Source organism: Simochromis diagramma, unplaced genomic scaffold (genome assembly GCF_900408965.1).
Source record: "Simochromis diagramma unplaced genomic scaffold, fSimDia1.1 OVJJ01000602.1, whole genome shotgun sequence".
NCBI lineage: Eukaryota > Metazoa > Chordata > Actinopteri > Cichliformes > Cichlidae > Simochromis > Simochromis diagramma.
In genome coordinates this window covers 6,170,539-6,192,283 of record NW_024387040.1, presented here as the reverse complement: position 1 = coordinate 6,192,283, position 21,745 = coordinate 6,170,539, and the positions used below count along the sequence as shown (strand labels likewise).

Genomic DNA, 21,745 nt, shown 5'->3' with positions numbered 1-21,745 from the left:
GATTAGGGTGGGAAGGTGCTGAAAGCAGAAAATAGAAGTTGACGTGCGTGTTCGTGGTGTGGATTTGTGACCACACGTGAACAGAAAAGCAGCCGTTTTTAGGATTTAATCTTTATTTTTTACATTAAGAAGTCACTATATTGCTACACTTTATTTTATATCCCTTGAACATCCACACATCCAAATCTGACCTACTTCACGTGACAGCGCCGCACATTAACCGAGCCACAGGAACAGCATTATGTGGAGACGTGTGACTAACGTGCATGCACCAATTGTATGTTCACTCTCTTCCCCCTTGTATTTATACCTTTTTCCATCCTTTCCTTCCATCCATCCTTCCCTGTAGTTATTCTGTTTCACAATTTGTCATGCTGCAACGATAGGCTGAGGCAACGGGCACTATGCTGGTGCCTGTGAGCCGAGCCTCTTAGGAGTTGAGATAAAGTTAAGCTGACGTGTGGGTTCAGCTGCGTCACAGCGTCCTTTGAAACAGTCTCAGGGAAAAAGAAAAAAAAAAAAAAAAAAAAAAAAAAGGAAAAAAGGAAGGCAAGGCATGTTCCTCCAGAGGTGGCACCTCCTTACACTCCTCCTGGCATGCAGCTGCTGGCTTTTGCCTTGGGCTGCTTCATCTAACCTCACATAGAAGAGAAGAAATAGCATATCTCCCCCTCCTGAGTGAGACTTACAATGGACACCCGCAAACACCATCGAACCCTGCACTTAAAACGTGCTGATTTGACAAGCCTGACATTTCTGAGAGATGTCCAAATTGCTGCTATTAAATCTCCAACAGCAGCTGGATCCAAAGCCACCAAGTTAATTCCTATTTATATAAGAAATACAACAGATTCACAGGTGTGCCAGAGGAAAGCTTCCTTAGGAACGCCATTCCAGCTCTCATTCTGGGGAGAAAAAAAAAAAAGACAAATCCATCTCCTTCTCGTCTTTCTTCCCCCCACGCACAGTCTTTTCTTTCCCTTCATGCCCATCCCCCTCTTCAGCGGAGGATTGGAGTGCCCTGGTAAATAATTGAGGCATATTCCCTGTCTGCTACTGTAGCTTCCCAATAATGCTTATTTATTTACATTTTTTCTTTTGGCATACTTCCAAAGAATATTTGGTTGTCCTGATCTAGCAATAAAAAGTGATGAAAATAAATTGTGCTTTGTTTTCTGATCAATAGCTTCTGGAGCCCACGTATGATCACACACGGATTGCTGGATATAGGATCAGTTTAAAGAAATGGAAATAATGGACTACATAACCATTCAAGTTCACATCAGTAAATTTCTATTGTTTAATATCTGAAACCTCAAACTATTTCTTTTCCAGCTAAATAGGTTCCTGAAACTGACCAGGTATTTGTTCATGGCAAGACTGGATTATCCAAATTCAATAGGAAGAGGAAAGCAGCCGGATCAAACAACAAATATAAATAATTCCTGCATAATTCTAAGAATGAGATATGATTTATTAAAATAAAAGTTCAGAAACATCTTATGACTCATTGAATATATGAAAATGTGCAATCTGATTGGACAGAATTTTAGGAGCTGCAAGGGGAGATAAACTGGCTCTAGCTCAGTGGAGATGTATCGTGAGGTGTTTGCTGACATCTGCTGCCTCAAAATATGAACTCCGCTGGGTGGACATGACTCATATTAGACACAGGGAAATATGTCTAATGACATTTTGATTTAACAACAGCATGGACCTCCCCGCCCAAAAAAAAGAAAGAACAGAAACCAAAACAGACTCATGGAGGTTCATCTTGAACATATATTTATAAATATCTGTATATTTTCAATTCATCCATACAAATCAGAGACATGATCTAACTAAAATCGATTAAAAGAGAAGAAACAGAAAACAATCAGAGAGCTGCGTCACACACGGCCCACTCATTCACATTAGACAGAAGATTTTGACCAAGATTAAAGGCAAAAAGGCTTAAATAGGAAACGCCTGAGATTAAATCCTTCTGTACGAGTAACCACGAGAAAGTAAAAACAAACTTTAATTAAAACCTCTTTTTTAAAAAAGGGAAAAAAAGTCCAGGTGTGACACTTAAGTCAAACATCATTAATCTACAGTGTTTGTACTGTGTTACAGTGGTTATTGTAAGAGCAACAAGGTAAGGGTAATTATTATTTTTTACCTTGGGCTTTTAATGTGCACACCAGGATGGTTTTAAGCAGCATGACATCTTAACTAAGGCTTCATCTTGTTTGATGTTGAAACATACAGTACGCCTAAACTACAGAATACATTCATGTTGTATTAACTGTATGCATTCCTAGAATTTCAAGTCAACATAAATGTGCAATTTAGCATGCAGCAGTGGCACTGGTATGCAAACGCAATTCTTTTACAAAAACAAACAAAAAAAAAAACAGCCCCAGTGATAACAGCTTACAATCATTAACGGTAGCTTTTCTGTAACATGGTGTGCTCTTGAATATTCTTTATGAAAGTCAGCTAACTGCCTGGCCCAGCAGGCTCAAACATCTCTTCGCTCACAACCTCAACTGAGCTTAAGGGCTCAGAGTTAGCATCTGGTACCTTGGGGATTGTTGTGATACTCGGGTTTTCGGTGGTAATTTTGAGGCCAGCCATGTCTTCAGCAGTCTCTCTGATAGGAGAAGTGCTGGCAGTCAGGTCTATACCGGGCTTCTGCTCAGGTTCCTGGATGTCTGGTTCTCCTTGCTTCTCTGGAAATGAAGGTCTTTGGTCAAAAGATGAATAATCTAATAAATAAAAAAAAAAGAAAAGAATAATACAATATTGTTAAGGTTATGGATGGTGAAACCATGAGAAATTGCTCAACTTCCTTGGTCTGTAAGGAGATATTTAACAATAATTAAGATAAAATCTCCTGAGCATCCTTTTATAACTTTTGTACTTCAATAGATTACATAACCAAAGCTCAGACTGCTGCATTTCAGACCGTGACCACTGATGGAAAGGGCTGACCTGCACCTACTGTTTAAAATGCTAACTGAGTTCTTGATAACTGATATCACATGGCACATGGAAATCAGTGCATTTAGACCCATAGACATGGTCAATATGCTCAAGTTCAAGCTCTGCATCAGAATGAAGAAGAAAGGTGATTTAAATGATTCTCTGTAAAAGGGAAAATACCCAGTGAGCACCACTCCTCTGGCTGAAAATGCCTTGTTGATGCCAGATGAGAATATTTAAAGTGCTTCAAGGTGACAGGAAGGCAACAGCAACTCAAATAACAACTTGTTACAACCATCGTATGCAGAAGAGCATCTGTGAATGTACAACGTGTCAAACTTCGAAGCAGCTGAAGGCCACTCTTGTCAGCCAAGAATGGGAAACTGATCCTACAATTCACACAGGCTCATCAAAACTGTACAATAGAGGTTTTGAAAAATATTGTCTGGTCTGATGAGTTTCCACTTCTGCTGTGACATTCGGCTGGTTGGGTCAGAATCCGTAGCAAACAACATGAAAGCTTGGATCCATTTTGCCTTGTTCATGCTGCTGGTGGTGGTGGTGTTGTGACGGTGGGGGAAATTTCTTGGCACGCTTTGGGCTCGTTAGTATCAGTACAGTACCCCCGCCTTCTGATGGCTGCTTCTGAGACGATAACGCGCCATTCCAGTCATCTTAAACTCCCTTCTTGAACATGACAATAAGTTTATTTTACTGAAATGGCCTCCCCAGTCACCAGATCTTAGTCGAATGGACTTCACAATTCTGCAACAACTGTGTGACGCTGTCATCTCAATATGGACCAAAACCTCTGACAAATGTTTCCATCTCCTTGTTTAATCTCTGCCATGAAGAATTAAAAATGTTCTCAAGGTAAAATGGGGTCCAATCCATTACCTAATGAAGTGTTCAGTATAGACCACTTTACCTGCTGTAAAACATATATCTGTGAAAAAACACTTAACACGTTTGGCTGGAGTAGTTTTATTCTGCAGTAAAAGAGACTAATACAAAACCACCTCATTAAATGACTCCTTAACTGAGAGGCGTGTCAACAATAGCTGGTTTTAATCGTGCTTATTTTTCTTCTCAATCGGGATGCCATCATAAACACGTAATTGCTCTATTTAGCCACACAATTTAATCACGTATGAAGTACTTACCCAAGCTACTCTGATCACCTGAGTCATCTCCATAATTAGCAAACATGGAGCTGCTGCCTTCCTCATTAGTGGAAACAGTGGCTGATAAATCTGAAGTCGTTGCATCGAGTATGGTGAAAGCATCTGAAATAAGTACAAAGCAAATGCCCATTATTCCATGTGAAAATGCATAATGTGTCAAATGGATGAAAATGTCCTGAAGTGATCCTGTTACCTCGGTCTGGTGGCTGCTGAGTGGCTGAGATTAAAGACTGATCTTGCATGCTTTTCTCACTTTGATTCAGTGCTGCTTCGGTAGATGGGCTACATTCATCGGTAGAAAGCACCTAAGGAGAGAAAACTGGAGGTCACAAATACCTCTAGCAAGTTACAGTTAAAGGAGCAGTTTGTGGGATACAGTGGCATCTAGTGGTGAGGTTGCAGATTGCAACAAAGTCAATACACCTGGCCTCACCTTCCGCTTCTAAAAATGTAAGTGAATACTAGGTCGTCACCCCCGACTGAAAAAAAACTGAGCTAGTGTAGAAGGTGGATCCCTCCTGTAGTAGATATGTAGGTCTCATTTTAAGCCATAAAAAAGATTATTCTTTTTGTACTTCTCAACATGATCCCTTGCTACCAATAGATGCCATTACATCCTGCACAGCTTAATAAATAAGCAAGAATAAGATACAACAACCTTCACCTCAGTGTGCTCAGTTGCAACTACCTCTTCACTGCTGCCAGTGAGCACTGGTTGAAGAACATTTTTATTCTGGGCGTTAGGCTGAACTGGACGAGTTGGAATTCTGTGCAAGTATCCATAGCCGATCCCACAGCCTAAGCTAAAAAAATAGAGAAAAAAAACCCACGGGTGTTGACATGGCAATATTTATCTACATGCTTTGATTTAAATAAAGATTAAAAAAAAAAAATCAATGCCAACCTTCCCTCGCCTCCCCACGCTCCGTTAGGAGTCACCACTACCTCTCGGCACTGATCCGTCTTAGTGTTGTACACCAAAAGCTTCAAAGGTTTCCCCTCGTTGGCTTCAATCAAAGAAAAGAAATCCTCGGACTGCAGACGTTTCACACAAAAATAACGTTTTTGTTATTTCTTTTAATAATGTCTGCTAGTTAAAACAATTATTTCTTATTTGGAATAAAAGGCAAAAGACAAGAAATCTTACATCTTGTAACACTTGGTCAGCTCCAACTATGAAGTCATTGTATGCATCCAGGCCTGCGAGAGCGGCGGGAGAATTTGGTTCCACTTCCTAAAAGTTTTTTAAAAATTCTAAAATCTACCAAAATTATTAACATTTGCAATTTTAAGGCCTTTGAACACAGAATGCAATGATTTTTTCAGACTCACTTATTCTTAAGGCAACTGTTCAATTCAAATTTGCAGGATTTATTTTTTTTATAGTTCGGATCAAGCTCGATTTTTCATATTTTTCCACATAGGAATAAACAGATCTGACCAATCAGACCACTGCATTTGGCAACAAGTGTGCTCATTGCTCAGCGTATGCACCAGTACTGAATGTGCAATGATATGGAAATAGTAAAAATAATACTATTTTACCTCAGACAGACAGCCAGACACTGCTCCGGCTAAATCAGCTCTCTAAAATTATTTCTGTACGTCCTCAGATGTGGTTGCAATTTTGCCAAAAAGAGAAAGCAGTCAAGATACAGCTTCAACTCCTGGATCAAACCAAGAAATTTTCCCTGCTGCTGTCCTCGCCTGAGAATTGGATGAACCCGGATTCTCACTTTCTTCTTTTTCTTGTTTAGAAACATCAGAATCAGCTCATCATTTCTTTCTTTCTTTCAACTTCATTTTTTCACACAAAGCAAGACTTTTGTTGTGTTTATCTGTTATACGGCAGGTTTGGATCCAAAACAGGCTTTTTTTTAGGAAAAATGGCTAAAATCATTATTTTAGCCATTTTTCCGCATACATTCGGTGTGCAAAGGCCTTTAACCTACAGTAACCAGCAAAGGGTGAAACCTGAGCAAAGACAGGTAGATTTAACTTACCAAGACATGCCACACATTCTCATTGGCTCCTTCAAAGCTGCAGAAGCGGACACTAGCCCCCAGCAAACCCTGACCGCCCCACATGTTACTGGGTGTCACCTCCAGCTCCCTCACACGCTGGGTTTTGGAGTTATACACTTCAAGTTTGACTGCTTTTTCCACATTTGCCTTCAGAAGATCCTTCAGCAGGTCGTTTTCCTTATTCTGGAGAAACAAAAGGAAAAAGGGCTACTCCAGCTGCAACTGTGCAGATGCGTTTTCTTTCATGAAAAAGAACATGAAATGTAATTACTGCCACTCTTCCAAATGAGGTTATTAATAAAGCACTGAAAAATACTGGATTATCTCATAAAGGCAGTACCTCAAAATTATGGAAATCGGTGTTTGCCTGCTGTGTCCTACCTGCCGAGTACTTTGCTTTATATACAGAAAAATGGGTCTTGAAGATGGTTTCAAAACAGACTACAACTTGCTTTTGTCCTATGCAGTTGATTGAGATCTATAAATATGTTATTCAGCTTCATAACGCCTTTTAAAATAAGTTTAGAATTTAAAAATGTTTTAGTTTTTAGCATACTTTCAAATACAATTGAATATATGCCACATTCACAGCTACATTGCAGGGCTTTTTTGACATTTTCATTTTGTCCTCAACTCATCATGTTCAATTACAATTCATACCTGAAATGTCATAAAGATAGAAGAAGTCAATATTTGACACCTAGTTACTCATTTTAACCAGGAGTGTAGTGACACAGGAGTCTACTCACAAGTCGGGCGTTTCCTATAGAGAGAATGAAGTCAAAGAAAGGCTCCAGACCAGCCTTCAGAGCAGGAGAGTCCTCTTGAACCTGAGAATAAAAGAAAATTACTTAAATAATTAAAAATATTAATAATAATTTAAAACACAGAACAGAAAACTTGACATTTGGTTTGACTGACAAACAGCACAGTGATATTATCGCCCCCCGTGTGTCAACCTAAGATATTGCAGTGTCCAAAATTTGGGACTTCTCAATGAGACGAGGTACCCGCTTTCTCGCGCGGTTAATATGTTATATGCAACTTTGAAACGTGCCATAACTAAAGAAAGTTTCTATAGTGACTGTTAAACTATTCCATTTCCCAACAAAGGCACGCGGGTTGGAAGTGTGCCAAATGCCACCTCATCTTCAACATCATCATGGGCGGACACCATTCAAGCTGAGCTCACGAGTAACTACAGTTACACGATAACCTGTCAATTACAGTCAGGCTCTGCGTAGATAGATAAAGCAGCAATTATGGTTCAAAGCACAGTTAACAAGTCACTAAGCAAAAAATGTATGAAAAGTGAGCTATAGGGACTAACAAACCGCGTGACGTGTAACCTTGCACTACTTTCTAACGTACCCCGTGGACATGATATCCACAATTAGCTCCTCCGTCCGACAGTAACGAGCTTTGCGGTAGCCCCATTGCCTTCAGCAGTTACGTTTTACTAGTTCTGACTAAATGTCACTAAAGCAGACTTATTTCAGGAGTCATTACTGGTACATACACTCCGCATACAAGCTAGCTAGCCAGCAGCTGAGATAGGTTGACAGCAGGCGCTGGAGAGCCAGACAAAGCTTATAAATAATGATGACAGAAAAATCGAGTTTCTTCTTCCCGAGTTTTATATCCGCAGCAAGCAAGCTGAGTTCGATTAGCCGTCCTTTACAGGGTGTTCTACGCGGTTGCTTAGCAAAACATAACGCCATGCTCATTCATAAAAAAAATGCCACTTCCTGTTAAGTATTTAGATATTTTAGGCAATAAAAAAACAAAACAATAAATTACCGAATATATAAATAAATAAATATTACATAGATTTGACAGTTTGTTGCCTTACTGCGCATGTCTGTGGGAAAAGTAATTAAAGATGACAACATTTATGAAAACGAAATACTATTCTTATTCATATTCCTCTCGCCCCTGCGGGCGGTCTGTCCTTCAAGTTCGGGTCCTGGGAGCTTCAATACACACACACACACACACATATATATAAATATATATATATATATATATATATATATATATATATATAGAGAGAGAGAGAGAGAGAGAGAGAGAGAGAGAGAGAGAGAGTATTTTATTTAAGTCTAAAACAAAGAAAAAAACATTTTTACAGTGAACCTCATGAACGATGCAATTAACTTTGTATGGCATCTTTCCTTTGAAGATGGAGAAGCCATTTATATATTTATTCTATCTTTAAATAAAAACGGCAACATCGTGATGGTCAACATTGTTGTCTCACAGCAAGAAGGTCATGTGAGGTTGCATGCTTGTGGGCACTCTGGCTTCATAGTCCAAATACATGTGTGAATGTGTTAGATCCATAGATGTGAATGTGACTGTTAATGGACGTCTGTATCTCTGTGATAGACCGTGGCTCAGGGGGGTTGGGAATCGCATCTGTAACCGGAAGGTCGCTGGTTCGAGCCCTGGGCTCTCTGTCCTGGTCGTTGTGTCCTTGGGCAAGACACTTTACCCTACATGCCTACTGGTGTTGGCCAGAGGGGCCGATGGCGCGATATGGCAGCCTCGCTTCTGTCAGTCTGCCCCAGGGCAGCTGTGGCTACAACTGTAGCTGCCTCCACCAGTGTGTGAATGTGAGAGTGAATGAATAGTGGCATTATAAAGCGCTTTGGGTGCCTTGAAAAGCGCTATATAAATCCAATCCATTATTATTATTTAGGGTGTACTCTGCCTTTTGCTCCATAACAAGTGGGATAGGCTCTAATTCCCCTATGACCGAGAGTTAGATAAGCAGAAGAAAAAGAACTCATGTATACACTTTTGTATATGGTAGTTATACTGTACATTTTTTATTATAATTAATACACTTGTGTATTTTTATTGAATTATGATTAAACTTTTCATTGAATATTCTGCTTTTGTCTGTTTTTGTGTTGAGTGTACAGTGTACAGACAGAAGGCAGCGGAACATTTTCTTCTTTACCTTGGCTGTCGATCATTTCAGACTTTTATCTGCTATAATATTTGTCTTGAATGCACACCTTTCACAGATGGTTTGGTTGCCATCACTAGACAGCACCTGTTCTTTTCCCACCATGATAAAATAAATAAATAAATAAATTAATTAATAAAGTTCTCTTGTCCTTAAAGTTTTCTGAGTTGAATGAAATGCAAATGTACATAAGTCTGTATTTGTAAGAGTTTCACACAGTGGTGGATTGCCACACGAAGTCTCACACTTCTCAAACTTTCAGCTTTTCATAGCAGTACATTTAATGTGAATTGATCCACATGGACTATTGATACTGGCTGGTAACTTAACATCTGTCCGGTTTCCCAATCTCAAATGGGTATAAAAGCAAACTGCAGCTTGTCATCAGTGCTCCAACATGATGTGGCTTGTGCTTCTTCTGTCCTGTATTGGTAAGCCCACCTGACTTAAATAATTTTCTGTGCCTATATTTTCTGAACGTTAAAACTATATTACCACATCTGTCCATGTGTGTGCTGAAGGGCTGATTTGTGCCAAAGAACCTCTCAACTACAAAGTTGATAATGAGAGGGTGATAGGCGGCAATAATGCTCAACCAAACACATGGAAATGGCAGGTAAATCCTCTGAACACTAATTATCTTTTTATTTTTCTATCTTTTGATGCAAATAGGTTTTGTACTGTAGTTTTAAAATACTAGATTTAGAAAAAAAAACTCCATCTCCACCATATTTTCATATTTCTATAATATTTCACAGGTTTCTGTGCAGTATGATCAATTCTATGATGGCTCATTCTACCACATGTGCGGAGGATCTGTTGTTGATAGCTTCCACATCATGACTGCAGCTCACTGCATCCTCAGGTTTGGGCTCTGACCATGATTATTCTTAATGACACCATTTCTTTTGTGCATTTTGTAATATTTTAAAGTCGATCTTGGTGTCTCCTGGGCTGAACAAAAGAGTGTAAGTAAGCACTGTACTTATGTTTTTTCCATGTCCTTCTCAGCCCAGATGCTAGTCAGTACCGTGTAGTGGTGGGTGAGTATGACCTGTATAAGTTAGAAGGCAGTGAGCAGTTCATCCATGTGGAAAAAATTACAGTCCATCCTGGCTGGAATGGTGATCTTCGTTATGGGTAAGTGGCAGCATGTCAGATCACCTCTCTCAATTAAGCCTCATTTAAATATGAAATGTTAATCTCAGCAAACAAGCAGCTATTAAAATTATACAACTCTATCTTTGGTTATTTTTTCTTAGAAATGACATTGCTCTCTTGAGACTCGCTGGTCCCATCTATGACAGTGGTTACGTGGCTATAGCTAATCTCCCCTACCCGGACCAGACACTGCCTCATGGCTTCACCTGTTACATCACCGGCTGGGGATTAGTAGACTGTGAGTACACCTGGGTGCTAAATGTACACATATACACACCCTATATGTGGATGTAATAAAAAGGTTCCTGCATTCTTTCTCCACTGAATCAGATGGAGGTAGCCCTGCCATCCTACAGGTGGCTCCCATCAATGTGGTGGAGCACTCGGTCTGCTCCCAGCCAGAGTGGTGGGGCAGCATTGCTCTAGAAACCATGGTGTGTGCCGGAGGGGATGGGATCATAGCAGGCTGCCAGGTAGAAGAGGTTTCGCCTCATGCTGCAACTATCATATTGTTAACAACAATACTGTGTTAAGACGTTCTCACAGTCATTGCACGCTATGTTCTTATTGTTATCTGTCCCAGGGCGACTCTGGAGGTCCTCTGAACTGCTTTACTGATGGAGCCTGGAGAGTTCACGGTGTTGTCAGTTACGGCCCATCTGGTATGTGCAACCAAGTGTTCAAACCCACGGTCTTCACCAGAGTCTCTTCCTTTGAAGACTGGATGTTTTCAGTGAGTCTCTTGATGCCTCTGTGCTTTTGTTTGGCGACTATAATCTTATAAAGCGTGACTCATTATTTTATCTATTTATTTTTTCAGGTTATGGGTCTTGCTTAAATGGCATCGCATTCCTTACAATTCTCAAATGCGACCTGCAAAATAAAATTGATGTGCATCTCATTCATGTTTTGCGCTGCAGATATTTGCCTGTAGTTCTTGAATTTGCCAAAGGGTGGCAAAACCACCTCATGTTCTGACCAAACAACGTCCTGCTTTTCTCTCAGAATCAGATCCTTTTTATGGCATTCCGGTACTTTCCCACAATTTCAGAAACACATTTTCTACTGAATGCATTTGTTGTTGGTGTACTCCTTTTGCGACCAGTCCATACATGTGCCACAGTTTTTGTTTGAATACCAACACAGCGGCTACGGTCGTGACCTCCTGACCTCCCAAACCGCAGTTTTAGTTGATGGAAAATTTCTAGGGATGTTTCAAACTGAGAACCTCTTTTTAAAAAAACAGGCTTAAGTAGCAGTGAATTACAAGGACAACTGGAATATTCTTGCATGGTCTACCTGAACACCCTGTCCCAACAAGCAGAAAACCTTTTTTTTCTCTCTTTTTAATTGTGGCCAAATGCTATATGTAGTCATAGGCTCAACATTTCCTTCTTGTCTGGAATTTCTGGCCATATGTTTGTGGTAGTAGTCAGGAGACTTCTGCATGACATCATATAAAGTGTTTTTCTCCACACCATGGAGACCAAAAACCACAGATACATTCCAGTGGTTTACATTAGAACCTAACAGGAATGTTGTTTCAATAGATTTAAGGAGAAATGTCAATTTTCTTTAATATAGTAGAAGAAAATGGTCTTAATTAGAAGCTAAACTAATAAAAAAAAATTAATAAGCAATTAGATCCATCTGAATTTTTCATTCAGTTCAAGTTTATTCATTTGGCAACATAACAAGGCCTCAAGGTTCTTTTTACTCTAACGTAAAGACCCGAAAACCCCAACAGTCATATGATTCTCTATGAACAAGCACTACATGACGCCAGGAAGGAAAAACTCCCTTTTAAGAGGACAAAAATCTCCAGCACAACCAGGCTCAGGGAAGAGCAGCTGTATTGGGAAAGAGGAAGACAGGAAAAAACACAAACTATGGGAGAGAGATGACACAATGTAAAGGCATGCAGCTGTGGCATATAAGCACCTGTGGGAAGTCCCCCAGCAGTTTGAGTTTGCTTCAGCATAACCAAGGGATAGTTCAGGATCACAGTCCTTTCAGATTTAGCTTTAAGTCTAATCTTAAAAGTAAAGATGATGTCTGTCCCCTGAACTTTCGCGCAGAAGCATTTTACTAAACGTTACGGTCGTCCCAGGGTTTACACGTTTGTGTAAAACACTAAATACGTCCTGTTTGACAGATCTAGCAACAAATTGCCAATTGTAATGTAATCGTTGTTCTTTTCTAATGAACAACTAGATTAACTTGGATCCTGTGTTTTTTATTGTAATGAGTGGTAAAAACTGCAGTATGGAGAGCATAATTAGTTTTTTTCCTTTGCTAGAGGTTTCACCACCACTGGTGTAAAGTAGCAGTGTACTGTTGATTACCTGAGCTACACATAATTTGAAAGTACATTAGTGTGCTTATTTTACTTTTGCTACTTTTAGCTTCACATGTTTAATGCAAACCCTGACCCCAGGAAGGGTTTGTGTCTCTGGCTGGAATTGAACCAGAAACCCTTTGCTTGGCAAACAGATGTGCAAACCGCTACACTTCTTGCAATTATTTGCTGGTCTAGAAAGGGTTAAACCAATTATAACACATTTTTGGCTTATTAGCTAAAATATATTATTAATATATCAAGTATACCCCCTCCCACCAAAGAAAGCTAGAAATAATACCCCTAGGAGTTTTTGTCCATGCTTTTCCCCCCCACAATGCAAAAAGTTTACTTTTCAGCATTTTACAAACACAAAAAACAGTCAAAGATTTAGAAAACATTTTTTTTTTTTATTATTATTATTTGGAGGGACAGGCTGTCAAAATGGCGTAGATGAAAGACACTGTTTCTGAACAGCAGGTTAATGTGTGAGTATGTAAAAAAAAAAAAAAAAATTAAAGCAGCTTTGTTTGCTCTGCAGGACCATTCAAGCAGAAATATGTACAACACAAAAGGCAAAAAAAAAGTAAGACAATTTCTTTGAAAACAATATAAATTGTACTGTAATACATTACATTGAACACTCACTGTTGCCATTTCTTCATGAGATTTGATGTTTTATACAAGAGAATCAAATGCCTGCTTGCAAAAAAAAAAAAAAAAAAAAATAATGAGTGCCCTCTTCATGGCATAAGAACATATATTGGATGGACTTCAAAGTAATCAAAAAAGGCAAAAAAGCGAATAATACAGTTCCAAAATGTGCACTCGGCACTTTTTCAAAGTATACAATTAATCAGAACAAGTTTTAACAAACAGGACCTGCATGCATAATTTCTAAAGGGTCCAGAAAGGCTGTTGAAACAGCTGTAGAAAGGGTGAGATATGTACATCGACTCTCTAGTGTCCCTCGGCTCTTCACACAGGTGACAGCACAATCACCTTTGAAAGGTCTCGTTCAATAATTAATGAGGCAACTCTTCAATTTTCAGGGTTTGCGCGTGCGATAAAAATTGTATAATATATGCAGTTTTTATGCACAAAAACCCTTTACATGTGTAAGTCATAACATATCGTAAGCCAAGTCACAGACTTCCAAAGAAATTCAGAGTACAATCAAATTGATCTTTGCAATTTACTTAGTTTTAGTGGCATGTCTCTAAGATATCGAACCATAAGGCTGCCTATGAAAAATACTTCAGAATGCTGGAGAGCAATAACCTTCATAAGTATACATTTCTCTATAATTCATATATTACAAAGGTCGACCCAGATTGAAAATTACTCGTTTTTGCTTAATAAAATATTCAATTTGTCAGTGATTAGAATTCTTTTGTCATTCTACATAAATTAGTTAGAAAATATTAGTGTAATTTTCTATGTTTACATTATAGGCAGCAATACAACAGAACCATAATTTAGTTTCAGTGATTAGGGAGATTCCACAGTTTTCAGTCCCAAAGCTTAAATGGAAGCGCTGTGCACACTCTATTAGCATGCATGGCTCCCCCCGATAAGCAGGCACATCCAGTAAACTTTACAACACCCCATTTTATTGCCAGGCGTCTTAAATTAAATAACTAGTGAAATAATGACATAATAAGTTATCCAAAAAAAAAAAAGAAAATAGTTAAACTGTAAAAGAGAATAGATATTAAATACTTGCTGATGGACTTGTGATCCCATTTCCCATAACAATGCCTAAATGTGATATGGACAAGGAAAAAAAAAACAAACAAAAAAAAAAACAGGAAGGAAGATTGCACTTTCAGGTGAAATATCAAACCACAGTGCTGCTTGAGTGAAAGTAGGCTTCATCAGAAATAAATAAAAGGAATTCATAAAAGGAAATAATTTAAAACAAAAGTAAAAAGACAATACAGCTACAGCTTTTAAATGGCATGAGCATTATATCTAGTTACCCTGCTCATAAATATGAAACTCCGTCATGTTAGCGTTTAACTGTTGAATCGATCCCGTTCGACCAAAACAATGCCTATTCATACATAACTATTTTTTTTCACAGATAAAGTGCTGATCAAGGAGATTTTAGAGGGATTTTATTTGTACCATAAAAGACCCTTGGGAGAGATCTTGAGGAGAAAGAGTCCACTAGCTTTAGGATTTAACACGAGGAGGACCCCTTCTACTCAAGTCGTCCGGGTGTTAGCCCAAAATCTAGGGCGTGAACAGGTTACCATTTGACTCTGGTTTTCATATGAAGGCCATCACAGCAAAGGTACATTGCCTCCAAAAGCTAGAAAGCTAGAAAAAAAATCCCTGAGGTGCACATTCAGCTGTGTTGAGATTCCCAACCTGGCCCCAGAGGGTTCATTCCCATTTAGCGTATGGTTGGTGATCTTGGTTTGGTTAAACAAGCTTTCTTAGGAATTGAGAGCCACCACATCTTTTTTTATTATTATTATTTTTAATATGCCTGATCAAATTGATATATGTTTAGTATCTCTTTCAACACTAGCTGCCGTCTCACACAGCAATCATTCCAAACTGCTTTGCTGACAATTTTGAAGGCAAGTCTGGAATTTTGAACGTTTATTATTAGGCGAGAGGGAAAAAAAAAAAAAAAAAAAAAAATCAAACGCAATCACAGCTTCCTCCAACACTTTGACATCTTATGTGCATTTTCAAACCTGCGTTTTTCTTGCACTGTCCACAAATTTTTCACTTTGCGTGGGTCAAACTTTCACAGACTCCATCACAGACAATTTCATGGCTTCCTCCAACAGCTGATTGTCTGTAAAAGTGGCGGGGGGTTCTGGGACGGACTCTGAAAGGCCAATCAGCGACTCCAGGAGGCAGGTCCCTGGGTCACTGGCTGCAGGGAAACTGGGATAACTAGGCAACTGAAACTGAAAAAAGTTGTCCATGTGCTCGTACTCCTTGAGGGAGTTGTAGAGGGAGGTGGGCCCCAAACAGGGGAAGCCATCGAAAAACTCCAGGTCTGACTCAGACGAGAGGCTCAGCTCCATGTCGTAGCTAGCTGAGCGATCGACTGTGGGAGAGGGCGTATGTGGAACACTACAGCTATGGAAGAGAGCGTTTCCCTGGTTGGCATTCTCATCCAAAAGTTCTGAAATGGCTGTTGCTCGATTGTCTGTTTGATCGTCCGAAGAGTCCAGCAGTGCAGCGTCTATATTGTCATTCTCATCTGCAAAGTCCACCATACTAAAGCTACTGAACGCCTCCGTAGATGGCTGCTGTTGATCTTGCTGCTGCTCTGGGCAACAAGTGTCTTTGCCGCTCTTATCGCCGCTGTCCTTGCTACTTCTCGAACAGTTTTCTGTGTCACTGAAACACAGTATGCGGCTCAGGCCTTTCTCATCAACATCCAACTGGGCGCTGGGCTCACACGGACCTTCGCCTGCCTCCGAATCCTCACTCTGAGAGTCCGACAAGTCTGTCATATCGCTGCTGCAGCTGTTCTCCCCAGCTGCTGTCATCTCTGAGCTGAAGGGGAAAGAGGGCACTGCTGGTAAGGGGGTGGCACCGGTTGTGTTCTCCTCATCCTCTTCTGTGCTGGACTGCTCCTCCAGCCTCTTCTCCAGCTCCAGCTTCATTATAGTGTGGATGTAATGCGTCTGTACCCTGGTGGAGTTGAACTCAATGCGGCCCTCCGTGTTTCCGCATCCATCCTTGGTACATCCGCATGGAAAAGAGGAGTGGTCCATCTGCAAGAAGTAAAGAAAAGTTCTTAAATCATGCAAGAGAAACTCCTAAGTTGCTGTGTCTTGCCCGGGTGCTCTTGATAGCATGGAATTGTTGGGGCTCTTACCTGACATTTGATGCCAGCCAGGCTGCAGCTGCAAGTCTCAGGTTCGCAGAACCCCTGACAGTCGCAACCACAGTTCTCCCTGGAGAGCCTCAGCTCGTGCAGCTGCCTCTTTTCCTCCTTGTCGATCTTCTTCACACCAGCCGCTTTGAGCAGCGCATAGCGGCGCTTGGACGTGTAAGGCTGGAGAAAAGAGCCCTCGTCGACGTTGGCTCCACTGATGTCAATATCCTGCTCTGGGATGTCATCCACTGTAAGTTTTTCGGCTTCCTCGCTCTCCTGGGTTCCATTTTTTGTCAGCTGAACACAACAAAAGGAACAAAGTTTATTTGTCATGTTGAACAGGCACAGTTTCATAGATCCCTTAACCACTGCATTTCTTTTATGGTGCACACCTTCAGTTTGAGAGCTTCCAGTTTCTCTTCCCTGAGTCTGTTGAGGAGTTTTTCCCGACGCAGGAGCCGCTGCTCCACGGCAAACTCTGCGAGCGAATATGTGCGGAGTGCACTGTGGCGTTGCATCATGCCCAGAGTGCATCCTCCTCGGCTGGGAACGCTGGTGAAGCCCTGGCACCGAGGGAAGAAGAACACCGTCACCTGGTCAAACGTCACATTGCCCCGCCGCGCTCGTTTGGATTTCTTAAGGATGGACGTTGCTATGGATGGGGAAAAAAAAAAAAGAGGCAGGATTAGAATACATGATGCACAAGTAAGAGAGGAGGCTCTAAAGAGGGGGGGATTCTTACTTTCGTGCCACTAGATGGCATAATTCCCCAGCACTTGTACTTGAGAGGTGTATAAATGCTGCTGAACAGACTGTAAAAGGACACCCCTCTGATTCATTGCTCCCACCTTATCATGTACCCAATTAAAAGACACTGCTAACAGGACTCTAACACGCTTACATCCTGTAAAGTGAAACCTACACTAACCCAAGAATCCATTTAGCTTTGTAACTTGCCCTACTGTGCGACGACAAAAACAAAAAAACAAAACAAAACACCCAACCCAGGAATTTCCCTTTGTTGGCCAGGAAAGTGGAGGAAACAGAGCCGCCAGGATCACAAAAGTGGTGAGTAAATGCTTGAGGCTTCCAGATGGGGGTGAAGGGTGGAAGTGTAGCCCTAAGGGCAAGAATAAAACCTGCCCACCCGGGTCTCGCTGCTAGCTGACAATCCCCACAAATGGCCCAGTAACTGAAACGGGTCAAAGGTTCTCTCGCTGTTAAAAAGTGCTCACGATCTTTCTATACCCAGACAAATACAATAAAACCATATGGGAGCCAAAGTAGAACCATATGTGGGAAAAAAGCCCAATTATTCAAGTTTTATTATATATTCCACTTCCTCCACCCAGGAATATTCAACAAAACTTTAGAGACTCTTTTAGAGACAAGCAACGTTTTCCCTCTGCCTGAGTCACCAGAACTTTTCGAATCTACAAGCCACATGTGTCGGACATTACAATTATTATTTGGTGGGGAAATCCTTGTAGACTTCTAGTTCACCCTGAACTGGCCTTAAAAGACACGGAAAGCTGGTGTGATACCTGAAGCTTGGAAAAGTAACCTTTTACCTTAATAGAGGTAAGCGGCACACAATAGTTCTACTATGTGGTCTGATCTGCTGCTTGGGGTAATATACATAAAAGTAAACTACCAGGGTACAGCTTCACATCCATCATCTTCTCTGCTGTGTCTAGCAGTCACTTCACAATTTCTGTGTAAACACTGGATTATAATGATCCAGCCAATCTGCTCCTTCAGATGTGTCTGCACGCCTTTTTTTCTTGATTGTCCTACACCCCCCCCCCCCCCCCTTTTTTTTTTTTTTTTTGTATCCCTTCACCCACTCACTTTCAGCACCTGTGCTGGGTGCACGCCCGGGCTTCAGACAAGGCTCTGTGTGTTCCCAGCCTTGGCAACCTGCCATGCTTCTCTTCCTGGCTGCCTGCCCCACCATCCTGGAAACCTCACAACTGTTTGCCCTTCTCCCGTACACCGCAATCCCTTTCCAAGCCGGTCGGTCCCCTAAAGCTCAGCAGACGCACCCAGGTCGAGACACAAAACGGCCCAAGGCCGCGCGACCCACATCATGCAAGAAAAGGTGAGGCTGTGCCTGCATGCGGGGCTTTGAGAAGAAGGTGGCGACACAGCCAAGGTGAGCAGCCAGTGCATAATGTGATTAGCCATTTTGCAGCTTTAGGGCATGAAATCAAAAGAGGTATTCATTGCAGAAGTCTGAAATCATTTCAGTGAAGTGTTTCATGGCCTGCCAGCTGCCTAAATTCCTTAACCTCTCCCCCATTTATCTAAGTTTGTTATCAGAGTCTCAGCGGATGTTAAAGGCAAGAGAATGCATTATAAAAACATGTGCCATCAGCTCTTTCTGCGATTTATAATCGCTGGAGAGAGATACTCACTGTTGAAATTTGTTGCCGGGGAACTGGGGTTGCTGGGGGTGGAATCCAGGGTGTCCGAGAAGCAGCTCTCCGCCTCCGAGTCCCAGCCTGAGCAGGCAGAGGAAAGGGAAGAGGGCGACGGTGAGGAGTAGCATGGGTCCTCATCCACCTCCTCAAACTTCCTCTTGAGAAGCCCACTCATGGCGTTAGCGCAAAAGATCTGCAGCAAGGAGGAGAGAGGGAGACGAATTAGCAAATTACTAAGAGTTATTTTAACAAATCATCACCGGATCTTTATTTTATTAACCCAATAAATTATCAACTGTACATTGTCAGGCTTTTATTTAAACAAAATCAATGGTACAAGTGAGTCATGTATGCATACCAGTCTCCTGCTACTCTCAGCTGAGAACAATGGCACAGGAAGCAATCAATCAGTTCTATTTGCCTAAGTCAACAATTAGCGAACCCTTCACCCTCTTCTAAATCTCATCGGCTCAGCAAACGCATAAATTAAGAGAGACGACCAAACAGAGGTGACCTGACATTTTATTTTCTAATCAGTCACTTTAAGCAGCCCTTGCAATCAAATATGCAGTCCGAAGGAAAGCAAGGGCAATTTGCCACTAGTCATAAGTAACGTGTCCACATAGAAGTCATTGAATACATGCGCAGCTACGCATAGGCAGAATGTTTTGTTGTCCACATATCCAGAGCTGAGTAAAAGAGAGAAAAGTAAAAAAAATAATGCTTTCAGTGGGAGGGAGTGCGGTCTGCCCTCTAATCTTTAAAAATATTGCCTAATATCACCTTTCCAAGTATAAGATTTGTCGATGTGTTTAATGTTTATTTTTGTCGGGCAGCAACACTTTCAAAGCTCGACTAAATCCCCGTCTTTTTCCAGGCAAAATTTCAAAAAGAGCAACCGCTGACATGACAAATGAGCAGATTTGATGAAAAGCAAGGTTGCTGCTTTTGTGTTTTATGGTTAAGGGATACAAATGTGTCTCGTGACCTTAGCAAACACCAAACAATCTAATCTTCCCAACTTTTGAGAAGTTGGGAAGATTAGCAGGCGATGCTTGCTGCTAGACGGCACAGTTTATCATCAGTGCGAGGACGAGCCCCTGCTATCTTAACCAGGGAGGGAGGGAGAGGGTGGAGGGAGGGAGGAAGGAAGTGAAGGGAGAGGTAGGACACAACCGGGCCGTGCTCCAGCACAGACACTCCCTCAGATGATGATGTGGAATAGGAAAAGGAGGCTTTACCTCGTTTCACCGTCAAACTGCTTACAAATCTTTCAACATTGCAGCTGAACCACTTTGATTTTCGTCATTTTTTAAAACATACTCTTACTAAACACAGTACTGCACACACGTAAAACACCCAACCATCCTTCCAACAGCTTAAAATGTGACCATTGCTCTTTAGCACACAGCCAATTTGTCAGAAATGCTCCAGTGACTTTATAGGAACTTTGAATCCATGTGCGATCTGCATGTCGTGCTTGTCTCATCGGGATGTCATTACTCAAAGAACAGAAGAAAAAGAAGATCTGGAAGCTGGTGTACAAGGAAAAGAGCCATTTTCTGCATGCAACAGAGAGCAGTTATGAAAAAAAAAATCCTTATGACAAGGACAAAGGCAAAGTCAAGGGCAAGAGGCTGACACCTTCGTATAGGCAGTGGGTGCATCTTTGCAGATGTACAGGGAGGGGGTTATGGTTATTGCTGCGGTCAGATATTGTTGTCCCCAGTGCACGCATGATGAATGAATCACCTTGCAATAGGTCAAGCCAACTCACACTGTCGCTGCAACAAACAAAAAAGCTCCCTTCCACACTGTAGCCTTCACATTACACAGACAATAAGAGTGGAGGGGGAAAAAAAGGGGGGGGGGGGCACTGAATCCCCCCCATCCTATCCTTCAGCTTACTCGTGCAAAAAAATAATCTCAAAATGCCTTGTACACGTATAACTAATATTATGACATGATGATGGGATTTGTCTTGAAACCATTTAGAAACACCTGGGTGCCGCATCTGTTGCTTTGTGTGTTCACTTATCAGACAACATGTGTGTTCTGAAAAACACCACAACCCTCACGTCTCTGTGCACGCAGAGCACGCGAGGGTTCACCTTACAATTCTGCCACCATTCCCAGCTCCAGTTCCCAGAAAAAAAAAAAAAAAAACCCCACAAAAAAAACAAAGCTGTGAAGCATCCTCCAGGGAGTGCATAGCGCCAGCTAAGCAAAGTCTTTTTAATTAAAAGCTGCAGTGAGGCAGAAGGGGGGGGGGGATGGAGAGGGAGAGAGAGAGAAAGAGAGGTGGTGGTGGGGGGGCAGTGGTGTCAGAACTGGGTCATTGTCTCTTGACTGCAGTCTACCTGACACATTGATTTGTTAATCCTGTTCAACGGGCAGAAACAATGGCGAGAGGTTAATCCTGGCAAGGGGACGGCTTGTAGTCAATCTGGAGCTTCTCAGCCTGCTCAGCCGCTGCACCCACTGAACAAGGCCAAGAGAGCACAGACAGCGGATGGAACAAGGGACCTGGGTGGAAAAAAAAAAAAAAAGAAGAAAGAAAAAAAAAAAGAAAAAAGAAAAGACATTGCGTAGTGACTCATTTGCAAAAGGGTGGGACAAAGATAAAAAGAGAGGAATTCGGCGCTGGCTCGTCAAGAAAGCGGTGCCTGTGGATGTCTGCTCTAAATGGAGAATGGATGTGATCGGACAGCCGAGCCAGAGAGGGAGCGCAGCATGTTTTCAGCGTGCGCTAAATTATGCATCACTGTCATTCCATCAACCGCACACAGGCAGGCAGATAAAGGACGCATCCACCGAGGTG

At 41.4% G+C, this 21,745-nt stretch overlaps 3 protein-coding genes across 7 annotated transcripts; 1 reads left to right on the top strand and 2 right to left on the bottom strand.

Annotated features, from left to right (window-relative positions):
• Positions 1-317: 317 nt before the first annotated feature.
• LOC120741428 (Golgi reassembly-stacking protein 1-like) lies at positions 318-7,815 on the bottom strand. 5 transcript variants are annotated; one of them, XM_040044342.1, is made up of 9 exons: positions 7,547-7,815; positions 6,925-7,005; positions 6,155-6,358; positions 5,299-5,385; positions 5,056-5,186; positions 4,810-4,954; positions 4,345-4,456; positions 4,131-4,253; positions 318-2,714 (listed from the first exon to the last, which is right to left on the bottom strand). In XM_040044342.1, the coding sequence occupies exons 1-9, from the start codon at positions 7,610-7,612 to the stop codon at positions 2,482-2,484; spliced, it is 1,182 nt and encodes a 393-aa protein (XP_039900276.1). In that variant the 5' UTR covers positions 7,613-7,815; the 3' UTR covers positions 318-2,481. The 5 variants fall into 5 exon arrangements, with proteins under 5 accessions (XP_039900276.1, XP_039900273.1, XP_039900274.1 ...); XM_040044339.1 differs by having other exon boundaries at positions 318-2,750; positions 7,547-7,812; XM_040044340.1 differs by having other exon boundaries at positions 318-2,750; positions 4,816-4,954; positions 7,547-7,812.
• Positions 7,816-9,472: 1,657 nt separating this feature from the next.
• Positions 9,473-11,211, top strand: LOC120741233 (elastase-1-like). The gene is made up of 8 exons (XM_040043998.1): positions 9,473-9,580; positions 9,671-9,765; positions 9,908-10,014; positions 10,161-10,289; positions 10,412-10,548; positions 10,641-10,783; positions 10,894-11,043; positions 11,131-11,211. Exons 1-8 carry the CDS (start codon positions 9,547-9,549, stop codon positions 11,146-11,148), a joined length of 813 nt encoding a protein of 270 aa, XP_039899932.1. The 5' UTR covers positions 9,473-9,546; the 3' UTR covers positions 11,149-11,211.
• A 1,826-nt stretch (positions 11,212-13,037) lies between these two features.
• On the bottom strand, positions 13,038-21,309 carry LOC120741232 (cysteine/serine-rich nuclear protein 1-like). Its single transcript, XM_040043997.1, has 5 exons — positions 21,285-21,309; positions 18,919-19,117; positions 16,894-17,153; positions 16,502-16,798; positions 13,038-16,397 (listed from the first exon to the last, which is right to left on the bottom strand). The coding sequence occupies exons 1-5, from the start codon at positions 21,291-21,293 to the stop codon at positions 15,405-15,407; spliced, it is 1,758 nt and encodes a 585-aa protein (XP_039899931.1). The 5' UTR covers positions 21,294-21,309; the 3' UTR covers positions 13,038-15,404.
• Positions 21,310-21,745: the final 436 nt, after the last annotated feature.